Source organism: Cannabis sativa, chromosome 6, assembly GCF_029168945.1.
Source record: "Cannabis sativa cultivar Pink pepper isolate KNU-18-1 chromosome 6, ASM2916894v1, whole genome shotgun sequence".
Taxonomy (NCBI): Eukaryota; Viridiplantae; Streptophyta; class Magnoliopsida; order Rosales; family Cannabaceae; genus Cannabis; species Cannabis sativa.
In genome coordinates, this window is record NC_083606.1 from 54,863,636 (window position 1) to 54,878,167 (window position 14,532).

The 14,532-nt window shown below is 28.5% G+C and overlaps 1 protein-coding gene and 1 long non-coding RNA gene across 7 annotated transcripts; one reads left to right on the forward strand and one right to left on the reverse strand.

The window, feature by feature from the left end:
• Positions 1-3,044: 3,044 nt before the first annotated feature.
• LOC115694852 (uncharacterized) lies at positions 3,045-7,035 on the reverse strand. Of its 6 annotated transcripts, XR_009688430.1 has the most exons (9): positions 6,781-7,032; positions 6,229-6,270; positions 5,041-5,356; positions 4,709-4,912; positions 4,531-4,613; positions 4,400-4,438; positions 3,915-3,953; positions 3,740-3,826; positions 3,055-3,361 (listed from the first exon to the last, which is right to left on the reverse strand). It is a non-coding gene; the product is annotated as an uncharacterized LOC115694852 (long non-coding RNA). The 6 variants fall into 6 exon arrangements; XR_009688428.1 differs by having other exon boundaries at positions 3,047-3,361; positions 3,915-4,438; positions 6,781-7,035; XR_004007496.2 differs by having other exon boundaries at positions 3,051-3,361; positions 3,740-4,304; positions 6,781-7,034.
• A 2,461-nt stretch (positions 7,036-9,496) lies between these two features.
• On the forward strand, positions 9,497-12,243 carry LOC133039300 (uncharacterized). Its single transcript, XM_061118161.1, has 7 exons — positions 9,497-10,229; positions 10,838-10,895; positions 10,979-11,284; positions 11,382-11,481; positions 11,571-11,620; positions 11,694-11,993; positions 12,111-12,243. The coding sequence occupies exons 1-7, from the start codon at positions 9,497-9,499 to the stop codon at positions 12,241-12,243; spliced, it is 1,680 nt and encodes a 559-aa protein (XP_060974144.1).
• The last annotated feature ends 2,289 nt before the right edge of the window (positions 12,244-14,532 follow it).

Sequence of the window (14,532 nt, forward strand, 5' to 3'; positions counted from 1 at the left end):
TTGTTGAAGCCTTACTTCGAGAGGAAGTAAGCACTCACACTTCAAAGACGAAGGGAGTTCGGGCTTGAAGGTGTTTCAAGAAGTCAGATTCATAAAGTGGATTACAAAGGATTGCGGCAATACTTTAGAGGGAGTCTAAACTTGTTTAAGTCAATTGTCTTTGTAATTTTGATACTTTATTAATTGATTTCATTCTCTGGGCGTGGCCCTGTGGATTAGTAGTGTTCGGGTGAACACTGATACCACGTATAAATCTCTTGTGTCAAGTTATTTATTTTTCTGCAAATATTTTTTATATTTTGCCTGTTCTGTTTTGTCACTGCAAAACGGGTTACTGCAGTAGCAGAATTACTTTCTGCTTCTGCAGACGCATACAGTTTTATATTTTCTTATATATAATTGACATTTGCAAAAACACAATTTTTCATAATAAATATCTCTCACTGTAATCAATGTGAGACTTATACCATAAAAAAGTGACCATAATTTAACAAATACATAATTATAAAAGAAAATAAAAACTAATTAAAACTCCAATAAAATAGATAAACGGTACAATAATAATAGAATCTCTCATCATTTGATTTATGTTTTTCTTTGCATAAATATATAGAACATATATGGATATAGTTTACAGTGTAACTACTTTTAAATCATATGATATATATATTTTATTCAGAATAATCATATCAAAAAATTTAATAATATTAATAAAATAAATGTGAAAAAAAAAAAGAAAAATAAAAAAAAAATTGTAAAATACTTCTTAGCATGATGTATTAATGAAAAAAAAAAAACTATATATATTGCATTGTTTTTTTTTTAAAAAATATATGTATTAAATATATTGTGTAAGGCTAAATTTTTTAATCACTCATAAAAAGTAATGTAATGCTAATTTAGGATTTTGATAGAATTTTTCCTTTATTTTTTAAAATTTTAACTTTTTATATGTTGCAGTCTAATAATATATATATAATATTAAAAATTTCAAACTTTAATACACTACCAACTAGTTTCATTCATATGTTATGATCTTAATTCTCGTGTACACTTACAAGATCATACACTCCTATATGAATAGGAAATTTTTTGATATTTATTAATAATTTAAACAATAATTAACGTATTCATTTATAATATATTTGTATTTCATATATTTAATAATATATTATCCATTAATTACTTGCATTTATGGCATAAATCCTAACAAATATTGGCTTAAATGTAAATTTACGACTGTTTTTGTCTAATTAAAAATAAAGATTAGTATATTTAGTAGGGTTTAATTCACCTCGTGAATAAACAAGCATATAATTTCTTGTTCACCAAAAATACTTGAGAATGTACTTTTTGTTAATGCAGATTTTCATTAACTAAAATAAAATAGCTTTTTCGTAATAAATTCACTACAAAAATATATATAAGTAATAAATGATCAGACAACACTAGATATTTTTGTTGGGTTTTGTGCCCTAAATAAAATACATTTCAATATAATTAGATTTAGTAATTAATAAAGATCAGAAATAATATTTTATGTTGCATGATTCACATGATTTATTTCATGATTATATTTAATGTATAAATTCTATTAGGTCCAGAACATATGTATTTGTTCATGATTATAGTGTTGTCAGTACAGTGGAATATAATCATGATTATATGTTCGAAAGTTTAATTCCCTAATTTGTCAATTCACTGGATTTAGACTGGCATGATAATCAGCGATAGGTACACTTACACCTTGGATAAGTGTTATGTCCTTTCCAGGGCATTGGCAAAGTTTACCAGTATCAGATGTATAGAGTATACATTGGAAGGGACCGATATTGAACTTTGATTAGATATGATAAATTTACCGTAATATCTATTCAATTCAATATCACTTAGTTGATCCTAGATCAAATGATCTTAATCCTAACATGGTTAGGTTAGATCTCAAGAGTGTTATTCATGTTTTTTGATTTGTTAATTAAGCCTACTTTTTGGTCAGAGTGATACGTACATTTTGGGAACATGGTAGTACAATTGAGTGGGAGCACTAATCATAGATATGGAATCTATAGTTTCTATAGGTATTTAGAAGTGAAACGATGATTTCCTTCGAGCTTGACTGAATAGAGATAAATGATTGAGATCTCATTTTAGTGATTATATTATTTCACTAAAATATCATTTATAGGTGGCCAAGTGTTTTAAGGATAAAATATATTGAAAGGGTGTAACCACTACAACAAAAATGATACCTAGTAACACCTAGAAATGTCACTATTATACACTTTTATTCACATTCATAGTTTTTGTAACATTTGTAGAAAATGTAGGATATGCTCATGTGATGTAAACTAAAATGTTATTAAATAATACACTTTAGTAACATTTTAAAATGTTACTAAAAAAAAATTATATGTTTATTTTTTATATATAAATAATTTTAGTAACATTTTAATATTGTTACTAAATTATATTACTCACATTTATAAAAATGTTATTAAATCACTATTTCTAATATTTTAAATAATTATAGTAAAATTTTTAAATTATTACTACATTATATTACTAACATTTATACAAATGTTATTAAATTATTTTTATATATATAATTAAAAAACTAAATTGTTAACTTTTATACAGTATATACTATTAAAATGGTAATTCATTTTTCAAATATTATATAATTATTTAATTTTAAATTTACATTAATACAATTTCACTTATTATAAATTAATATAATCTAAAAATATATATAATGAATATTGTAAATAATACATATGTTTCAAAGTATTTCTTACACAACAATAAAATCACATTAATATTTAATAAAACCAACTATATAAACAAAGACAACACCAAATAAAAAAGCACAAAGAACAGTATTGTGAATCTTCTACTACAAACATTGACATTAACAACAACTGAAACGGATATATTTACAAAAATTTCAACTTCTATAGTAATGAAAACACAGCATTGAGTTATCAAGTTAGGTATCTGCTTTACATGAAATTTGCAAGAAAATACCAAATATGTAAATACTTTTGCACATTTAAAGTAATATTTAATGAATGGTAGACTATTATTCTAGAATCATATTGAATTTACCATAAATGATGTTGGCCATGTAATGGACGCTCCAACAGCATCACGGATTGTCTTTATATATCTATATGGTTTAATCAATAGTTCATTAGGCTTGATAGGAACTTTAACAATAACTTCAGAAAAAAAAAAAAAAAAAAAAAAAGGATCCAAGTTCTTCTCCTCCAACTTTTTTAGATGGATCTTTGCTGCAAACAATACCAATAGCAATTGTTTCAAGCTCATTAGTGACACTTTTAATGTTGACTGTTTCCCCAACCTGCATAAAAAAATTATAAATCAATACTAATTATTAACTAACGGAGAAGAAGTAGTGTTAAAAGTGAATGATCAGGTAATGAGTTGAAGATTATTGGCATTATTGAAATAAATGTGCACTTTAATAATCTCATTGCATCCCTGCAACATGCAACTTATATGATGATATCATTTTCTGTTGATATGCTTTAACAAAGCTAGTAGAAGCTAACTATAAGATATACATATACATACATATAGACAAAGCAAGTACTGCAGAGAAAAATGATATTTTGAGAATAAAGTGATGAAAATTGTTGTGTATGTTCAAGTTTTAAATGTGATGCAAAAGTGATGAGATAATATTTTATAAAACTGGTAATATAAGAGTACTAGTTACCTCAATGAGAAGAGTATCATACGCAGGAGATGAAAACCAAAGTTGATGTCTAGTTTCTTTATTAAGTGAGGTGATAGCATTTATGTCCTACATATATACACAATAAATTAACAAAACAAGTATATAGTTGATAGAATAGTAAGTTAAAAATCAACAAAATAAAATAAAACTAAACCAGATTTGAAGATGTGGCAATGTCACCACGATCTAAAGTCTGCAAGCAAAAAATTCATTTTAGTTAGTACAAATTTGGGTTAATATTAGAAATTATTAAAAAAAAAAAATGAGTTATTTAACATGTACAGTAGACATTGTCATTGTTTTGGTTGTTCAACATAAGTTGAGATTATAGATCATCTACTTTTGACTCCAGCGCAGCTACATACTTATTTTGACTCCTTTTCCAAGTTGATTTATCTTTCCACACATCGGATGGGCAGACGCCGAATCCAAACATGCGAACTGATCCATGTTTTTCCCCACCCATAATTTTAGAAAGTGAATCATTCATAGTCTTTTCTTTTGATGAATCCTCATTCTTTTCTTCTATCTCTTGTAATTGTAACTATCATTAATTTCACATTATAGACATGTTAATTAAGATTGAACTAAACTAGCTAGCAATATATAATACATAATTTAAGAATAATTTGATCATACCATAGTTGCACGCGTTGGCGTACTCGCACCACCCACTTTCTACAGATGAACATAATTAATAAGTAATAAAACCATATCTAATTTGGAAACAAGATTCGACTTTTAATGTTAAAATAGTTTTCAAATTCTACCTGTAATGCTCTAAGTTGTGCAAAACTCTTCCTGCCAGTTGTATGATTATTGCACGACTACTTTTGTGTTTAGCACTTTTGCTCTAGAACAATATTATAAAGTACAATTTAGTTGATTAAAATTTCTGAAAAGATAGTAAAAACAAAGCAAGTTAATTTAAACTTGAACAAAAATTACCTGTGCACTTTCTGTAGGCCAATACTTGATCAATTCTTCCCATTGATCATGATACACTCTTTTATCTTTACATTTTTTTTGCTCCTCAAATGATAAGTTCTCCAAATAATAAGTGTTTTTAAGGAATGATTTCTACTCTCGAAGTTTCTTACGAAACATTCTAAAAGTCCAAATCTTAGCATCAAGAGGAATGTCAAATTTTTCCTACAATAATAAAACACTTATTATTAACAAATAATAACAACGACGACAACAACAACAATAATAATAATAATAAAGATCAATATTAAAAACAAATTAATCTAAACTTTCCATTAAATAATAATTAATACCTGTATGATTTTCCACATTCCATATTTGTATTTAAGGGGTACCTTATGCCAACTTTTATAATTAATTGGAGCATTTTTTTTTCATCTTTTACTAATGTCCCAAAAAAGCTTGAAAGTTGGTCAGCATTTTTATCACAGGACTGTCCAAAATTATTACATGTAATTTTTATCTTCACATCATCATGGTTTTCTCAAATTTTACACATTTGTGTAGGACATCGAGTTTTCTTCTCACTAATATCATTTGTCAACATATTTGTATATGATTCTCTACAGTCTTGTGATGCCAATCTATATCGCATATATGGATCCATAGCTGTTGATTTTGGGGAAAAAAAATTAGTTAGAAACATAGAATCATATTTGGAGGACCTCACAATATTTCTAACATTAAATATATATTTTTATATATATATATAAATATAAAAAAGACTAACTAAGAAACAAACTATATTATTAAAAAAGACCACAATTAATCTAAAAGAACATTTTATACCAATTTTCTTTTCTGGAGAAGAATTCCATGTAGGAATCATATAACTAAAGTATATATATTCAATACCACTACTATGGCCAATGCCATCAACTTGGAAAACTTTGTTCATTTTAAAGACAATGTATATGGTAACAAACATTACAAGAAAATAAAATACAAAAATCCAGGAAAAAAAACTAAGCATCTTCACTTCTGTATGATGATATTAGAACATATCAAAGCTATTGCATATCTAATTAGAGGAGCGCAGCAGCAGCAAATCAAACACATAAATTATTGAAATTCAATTCCAAAATATCCAAGTCAACTCAACAATTGAGTTTGTAGCTCAAAGATTTAAGATTGTGGCTTCTCCCACTTAAGGAGATTCCCTTTTACAACTGCTCTTAAGCAAAGCCAATAAAAAATTTCAAGAAAATGTTATGAAAATAGCTATTTCTTTTTCTTTTTGTCAAAAGGTTAAAAAACTAGGGAGAATACTATTGATTTCATTATAGTATATAAACTGATATAATACCAAGCACTAAGGAAGCATTGGTTAATTTAGTATGTCATCTCTAATATCAAATTGAAAAAACAAGAGAACATACTTATGATCGAGTCTTTATAATTTATCTTTGATCATATATAAAATTATCTCCTAAATAAAAGAAATAATATTGCAAAACAAAATATATATATATAGCACATACCTATTTGCAGAAGCTCATCATCCATTCTCTCACCCATTCTCTCTGTAATGGAATAAAAAAGTAATTGAGCAAATTAAGAGTAGATAGAAAAGAGTATATATATGTGGTAACCACCGATTTTTATTTGGTGCGCTTTCTAAGTAAAACTAAATGAAAAATTGCGTTTTTTTTTTAGATTTTTCTCAACAAGTGAATCAATTATTATTCAAATAAAATTACTATGTAAATAAATTAAACCATATTTATACATATAATATTTAAACACAAATTAGTTACTAACGATTTTTAGTTAACTCAATTTAAAAACAAACCTTTATAATATCAATTATATTTAATTAGATAAAAAAAAATCAAGTGAAAAAAGGTTAAGTATAAATAAGAGGACACTCTACCTTGCTCATAAGATTCTCACTATAAAAAACGTTCTGAAAATATTTTTAGTGTGAGAGAAAGCTCTCCCACATCTGTGTGTACTCAAAAAAGAAGTTGAGAGGAAAATTAAATTATTAGGATTGAGAGAATACAAGATTGATTGAAAGTATAGAAGGCTACCATTAGATTTAAGTGATTTGGAAGCTCCATTGATGATATAAATTGATTCTTTGATAGTGCAGCAACTGAGCTTCTCTTTGAGGTGAGCTCCATTGATGATGTAAATGTTTTGTGTTCTTCTATCTCTTGCTTCAAATGTGTGCTTAATTTGTATTGCCTTAAAAAATTAAGGAGTTTTGGTTTTTTCTTCTAGAGTTTTCTTTCTACGTCTGAAACAAAATAATTTGGGGCTTTTCTTTCTTGTACGATTAAGGGTTTTAATTGATACTAGAAAAGGAGGTATTTATTAAAAGAAGAAAACGACATTTTTTTAAAAAAAAATAAAAGCAAAAAACGACATATATAATTTATTTTTTTTTTGAGAGAACGGCACATATTATTTGATTGAGGGAACACTTAGTCTCATAATTTTATTAGGCCCTTTGTATATATATATATAACAATATATATGAGAGTGTATAGTTGAGTCTCAATCATGGTTCTATTAACTCTAGAGTGGTCGGTCCTTTGTATATATGTTGTCATATATGAGGGGAAATTTGAATTTCTATGCATGCATTAGGGAATAATTTTTTCCCTAAGCTTAAAATAGGGGGTATTGGTAAAATGGGATAATATTTACTTAATTCCCACAATACCCCCCATTTGAAACTCCGCCTCTCTCTCTCTCTCTCTCTCTCTCTCTCTCTCTCTCTCTCTCTCTCTCTCTCTCTCTCTCTCTCTCTCTCTCTCTCTCTCTCTCTCTCTCTCTCTCTCTCTCTCTCTCTCTCTCTCTCTCTCTCTCTCTCTCTCTCTCTCTCTCTCTCTCTCTCTGTGCCGCACCCACCCACGACAGACCACCCACGGCCGACCGGCCTACGTGACCCACAGCCGACCACCACCCTCAACCCATATCACCCACGCCGACCACCCAAACCACCCAAAATGTCTAAGATAATTTTTTTTTCAATTTTTTTCCTTTAATTTTTGGTGCTTAAATTCATGAAATAGAATAATATGTTGCAATTTTGTGTGAAATCTGTTAGTTAAGGTTAGATTTAGGAAGATTAGGAAGAGATTTGTCGAAAATGGATTTTTTTTAATCGAGCCTGATGGGGGTCGATGCCCGTTCGATGGTCAGGTCTGATGGGGGCATGGCTGGAGGTTGAAGATGACAACCCGATACCCGATATAGGGGGTCCGATGGGCCCAACGGGTCCGATGCCTTGGGCCCGATGGGTCCGATTTACGTTTAGGGGAAAATATGGGAAGAGGGGAGTTGATGTAATTGGGGGAGGGTATTTTGGAAAAAACAATAAAATTGTCATATATTAAAAATATTGGTAAGTATAAGTTTAGGAAAAAAAAAATTAAGGTAATGTAAGCATAGAAATTCAAATTTCCATATATGAGAGTGTACAGTTGAGTCCCAATCATGCTAACATATATCAGAGTGAAAAGTTGAGTCTCAATCATGGTCATGTTAGCATCTCTATACCTTACACTTGTCAACCTCACATGTTTGTTGTACTATTAACTCATCACTAGCTAGCTATTTTTATACATTAATTTATTTTCTTCATTAATTCATTTTCATCGTCATCCTCAGTTATATTAGGTTATATCATATATATTTAATTATTTATTTTAGATGCTTTCAAATTAATGTAGTGTTTCCTCCACACACACGATTGCACTATTGAAAGTGTATATGGAGTTTGTTATATACACTTTGTTATAAATGTAATTTCTTTTATTAATTAAATTTATTATAAATTTGATATATATTTGTGTATTGCACAAAATTATTTCAATAATGTTTTATTAGAGAAGATTATTTTTTTTAATATATTAATTTGAAAAAATTCTTTCACAGTTATGGATAAGAGTTGGATGTATCATTCTAGATTAAGTGATTCCTACCAAGAAGGAGTTAATTTAAATCTTGATTTTGCATTTAAAAATGCTAGTCTTGAAGAAAAAAATTATATGTCCTTGTGTGAAGTGTGGCCTAATTACACCTGCTATTCGCACAACTGCATTTGAACATCTCATATGTAATGGATTATGAAAGGTTACACTAAATGGGTATTGCACAGAGAAACTTCTTCACATGCTACGCAAAATAATGAGAGTATTGGTACTTCTGAGTCAAATTATGCTATTGATTTGGATGGAGTTATATTGGTGATGATCTTCATAGTGAAAGCGATGAACCAAATACACAAGCTAAAGAATTTTACAATTTGATTCAAGATGGAGAGACAGAACTTTATTCAGGTTGTACGAGTTTTTCAAAGCTGTCGTTTGTTATCCAATTATTTCATATTAAGTGTATAAGTGGATGGAGTGACAAATCGTTCGAAAAGGTACTTGAGTTATTTAAAAGAGCATTACCGAAAGGTGAAACATTACCTAATTCTTTTTACGAGACAAAAAAGTTAATCAATGGGTTAGGACTTAATTATGAAAAAATCGATGCATGTCGTAATGATTACATGTTGTATAGAAAGGAACATTCAAATGACACAGAATGTGAAGTTTGCTCTACACCAAGGTATGTTTTTAAATATAATATATTTTTTTCTTTTATATTTATTTTAATTCACATATACTTGGTAGATTAGAATAACACCATTTTATTTATCAAAATAGGACTGAAGCTAAAGTCTTGCGCCATTTTCCTTTAATACTAAGATTATAAAGATTATTTATGTCATCAAAAATATCTGATTTTATGACTTGGCATCATAATAAAGATCGTAGAAATGACGGCTGTATGAGACACCCAAGCGATTCTCCTGCATGGATGACTTTTGATCACAACCACAAGGATTTTGCTGCAGATCCTCGAAATGTTAGACTTGGGCTAGCTTCTGATGGAATGAATCCTTTCAAGACATTAAGTGTAAGTCACAGTACATGGCCAATTATTTTAATACCATATAATCTTCCTCCATGGATGTGCATGAAACAACCAAATTTTATTATGTCCTTGCTCATACCTGGTCCAGAAGCACCTAGAAATAATATTAATGTATATTTAGAGCCATTGATTGAAGAGTTAAAGGATCTGTGGAAAATTGGAGTTGAAACTTTTGATGCATCTACAAAGAAAAACTTTAATTTGCGAGCATCACTATTATGGACTATTAGTGATTTTCCAGCATATGCTAACTTATCAGGATGGAGTACAAAAGGAAAATATGCATGCCCATGTTGTCATGAAGATACTTGTTCTTTTTGGTTGAAGCACAGTAAAAAGCATTGTTATATGGGTCATCGTCGTTGGTTAGAAAATTACCACTCATTTAGAAATGATGAAAAGTCTTTTGATGGCACAAAGGAGAAAAGAATGGCTCCAACACCATTATCTGGTTCTATGATATTGGATATGCTAGAAGGCTACGAAATTAAATTTGGAAAGAAAGTTGTTAATCCTCAATTGCCATATGGTTGGAAGAAAAGGAGTATGTTTTTTGAATCACCGTATTGGAAGGATAATTTACTAAGACATAATCTTGATGTGATGCATATTGAAAAAAATATATGTGAAAGTTTAGTTGGGACTTTATTGACTTTAGATATAAAAAACAAAGACAATTTGAATGCGCGTCTTGATCTAAAGTTTATGGGTATTAAATCTGAATTTCATCCAAAAGAGAGCGAATATAAGAGAACTGTCATACCGCCTGCTTGTTTTACATTAAGCAAATATGAAAAAATTGTCTTCTGTCAATTTTTAGAGGCATTTTATAAGGTCCCAGATGGATATGCTGCCAATATTTCTAGATGTGTTAATGTAAAACAAAAAAAAAAATTCATGGGCTCAAAAGTCATGATTTTCATATTATTATGACTCAATTACTACCACTAGCATTGAGAGGAATATAAAGTTTACGTGTTCGTCTACACATAACTACTTTAAGTAATTATTTTCGCATGATGTATTCGAAAGTTGCTCGACTACAAGATTTTATGCAACATGAACAAGAAATATCAGTCACTCTTTGTAATCTTGAAAAATTATTCCCTCCGTCATTTTTTGATATAATGGTTCATTTGGTGATACACTTAGCTTATGAGGCGAGAATCGTTAGACCATCAGTTTATCGTTGCATGTACCCTATTGAAAGGTAAAATTTGAATTAATTTTTATTTTTTTTTAAATTTGAAAATGTTTTAAGTTTTCTTCTAATGTTCGCATGAATAATTATAGGTACTTGTCTAAGTTGAAATCATACGTTCGAAACAGAAGCAAACCAGAAGGTTGTATTGCTGAAGGATATTTAGCTGATGAATGTTTGACATTTTGCTCAAGATACATGGAAGGTGTGGAGACAAATTTTAATCGCAAGCCTAGAAATTACAGTAATTTGGAAGTCGATGAAAATTTGCTTCCTATTTTCCAAATGACAGGTCGAAATTTGGGAAAAAAGTATATTAAGAGTTTAAACGAGAATACTAAAGTTAAGGCACATCGATATGTGCTATTTAATTGCAATGTCGTGGACTCGTTCATTGAGTAAGTATATTATTTATTATACCTCTAATAATAATAATAAAAAAAAAATATATAATATCACATATAGTTATGTGTATAATACTAATTCATTTTGTAGGGAACATCGTAATATTATTGCACAACAAAATTCTCGTCAAAGAGCAATGACTATAGATCGGATTCATAGTCAGTCATTTCCATCATGGTTTGCCAAAAAAGTAAGTTTTTTTTCAATATTATCATAATTTTTTTAACTTAATAAATTCATGTACGCATTAAGTGTAGCTATTACTTTTTGTTAAATCAGGTAGAAGAATTATATGATAACGGAGAATCGAATTTCAGACGATTTACATTGTTTGGCTAAAGGACCAAACAATGTTTTCATTAAATTCAAAAAATATGTAATAAATGGTTTCAAATTCTACAGAAAAGCAGTTGAGAAGAAGTTAAAAACTCAAAATAGTGGAGTTATTATGACTGCCAAGACTCAAAGTTTTGCAAGTAGTAGTGATCCGAATCCTGTTTTCGGAGATGTTACATTTTATGGGATATTAACTGATATTATAGAGCTAGATTATTCTTTGGGTAATCGCGTTGTGTTATTTAAGTGTGATTGGATTTCGAGAAGTGGCATTAAAAAAGAGAGAGATTGCACAAGAGTCAACCTTTCAAAATTGATGCGTGAAGATGAGTCATTCGTACTAGCATCTCAAGCTGAACAGGTAATGTATGTGGAAGACCTCAAACACAAATGATGGCATGTTGCTTTAAAAATAAATCCTAGAGATTATTATAATATGGGCGTGCAATCACATGATGAGAATGTGGAATCTTATTTGCAAAGTGAAATGTGTAGTACAAATTTTGATGTTGAGGATGGAGATATCAATTTGATAAGGAATGATATTGAAGACATAACTATTGATACATTGGTGTCAACTTGTACAAATGACATGGGTGAAGAAGAAGAACCTTAGTGATTATTATAACTTTTTTTTTATTTTATCTTAATAATTATTGACAGATTTCAACTTTTTTATTCAAAAAAATTTATTATGATCCTATGCTATTACTCATTTACTTAGTTTTTTCTACATCAAATAAATTAGGTTATATCATTTATAACATTTGAAATTTTATTATAAATGTTTGAAATAAATACCCATTTTATGCAATTTTTAAATAATTATAAACTAAAAAATAATTTATTCAAAAAAATGCATTCAAAATCGTGTTGTTGTGTTATAGTAACACTTTTAAAATGCCACTAAATTTATTATTTTGTGTCATTTCTACAAATGTTATTATTAAAATATTCTATGACATTTTTAAAATGATACTAAATATAAATATTTACTATGTTTAAAAAAAGATAAATATTTACAAAATAGTGACATTTTTTGTCAAATGCTACTAAATATACTTACAGTCACATTTTTTTTAAAATGTCACAAATTAAAATGTTATTTATTCTTACTAAAGTGACATTTTTTACTAAATTACTATTATTAAAACATTTATTAAAATGTGACTAATTGAAATGTTACTAAATGTCATTAAAATCAAGTTATACTCACATTTATTTAAAATGTTACTAAACTTTATTTCTAGTAACATTTCAAAACGTTATTAAAAATTAAGTTTAGGAATTATAATACATTTAGTTACAGTTTTTTTTACTAAATGTCATTAAATTATTATTTTTGTAACATTTTATAGCAAATGACACAAAATCAAATGTTACCTATATGCAATATTGTTGTAGTGAACGGTAATTTTATCCCAATGCAATGTAGATCATCTATAGAGAATCATTGATTATTGGGATTATAATAATGGATAATTAATAACGTATCTATATCGTGGAACATATAGAGCGTTCTATATGACTGAGAGTGCAATTCCAAGTTCTATGAGTGGATGTAATGAGGAATTAATAAGTTAGTGAATTTACTTGGTAAATTCTAGAACTGCTTATTGGAAGCTCGGTTATATAGGCCCATGGTCCCAATACTAGTTGAGACAAACTGCTTGTAAGACTCAGTTAATTGATTTTAGTTAATCAATTATAATTCTAAAATTAGACTATGTCTAGTTTATGAATTTTTCACTATGTTATGGCTTGATTGTGAAGAAATAGTGTTTTTGGGTTTACTTGTTAATTAAGAGACTTTAGGGAGTCTAATTAATAAATATTATAAATTGTTATAAAATAATATAAAGTAGATGAGAGGAAAGAAGAAGAAGATGAAGAGAGAAAGAGAAAGTGAATGAGAATTTCTGAGTTGTTTATTCCAATGGGGTGAATCCCTATTTATACAAATACCAGAGTGAAATATTAAGAAACTAAGAAAAAAGGAAACTAAGAAAAAGAAGAATGTTGATTACAATTAATGGTAATAAATAAAAGATTTGGACATCCACATAATTATTAATATTTATAACATAAATAACAATTTTATTTGATAATTATTTTAATTATTAAATAAATAGTTTTGGCATTTATAGGTTTGAATTGGAAAATATAGTATTATTGAAAAGAAGAATAAGTGGTTGAAATAAAGTGGTAAAATTGTAACTAGAGATTGGTCCACTATCTTGTACGGGCAAGGTTGAATTTTTGCCTAATATTTTATTCTTTTTTAATCCATATAATTCAACCCTAACCCTATTGAAGAATAGTATAAACGAAGGCTATGGTCTCATTATCCAACTAATGCCTCCAAAGCTAAAAACCTAGATGAGACCTCTTCCTTCTTCTTTCTTCTTCAATTCGAAACACTAAGCCTTTCTTCACACTAAATAATTTCAGCCATTAGTGATAGAGTGAATGCCCACACACATCAAGTGGTATCTCAATCATAGTGTGGAAGACTGTGAAGAATCCAATCAACAAGAAGGAGAATCGGGCTCAATGAAGGAGAGAAAGAGATCCAGATTCAGATCTTGATAATGCTCTACTACAGATTGGAATCAAGGGCTAGAAATCTGAACGCAAGGAGTCATTATATTCCGCTGCACCCAATGTAAGGTTTCTCAAACTTTATATGTGTTTATTTCATTGTTTTAGAAATTCATATTAGGATGTTAATGAAACATACTTGTTAGTAAATCTAGATCCTGATAAAATATTTCCAACAATTTTATTGTAGTTAAAATTTACATACTCCACGAGTGTGTATTATTAGGGATATGTATTGAGTACAAAATATAATCTCAGAATTTGAATAATAATAATTCTCTCTCAAATTTTTCGTCTCTTTTAC

Coding starts and splice junctions, on each gene's coding strand:
- LOC133039300 (XM_061118161.1), top strand. CDS start 9,497: ATGACTTGGCATCATAATAAAGATCGTAGAAATGACGGCTGTATGAGA. Junction 10,230..10,837: donor ATATGGTTGGAAGAAAAGGA/GTATGTTTTTTG, acceptor TGATACACTTAG/CTTATGAGGCGAGAATCGTT. Junction 11,994..12,110: donor TCTCAAGCTGAACAGGTAAT/GTATGTGGAAGA, acceptor TTATTTGCAAAG/TGAAATGTGTAGTACAAATT.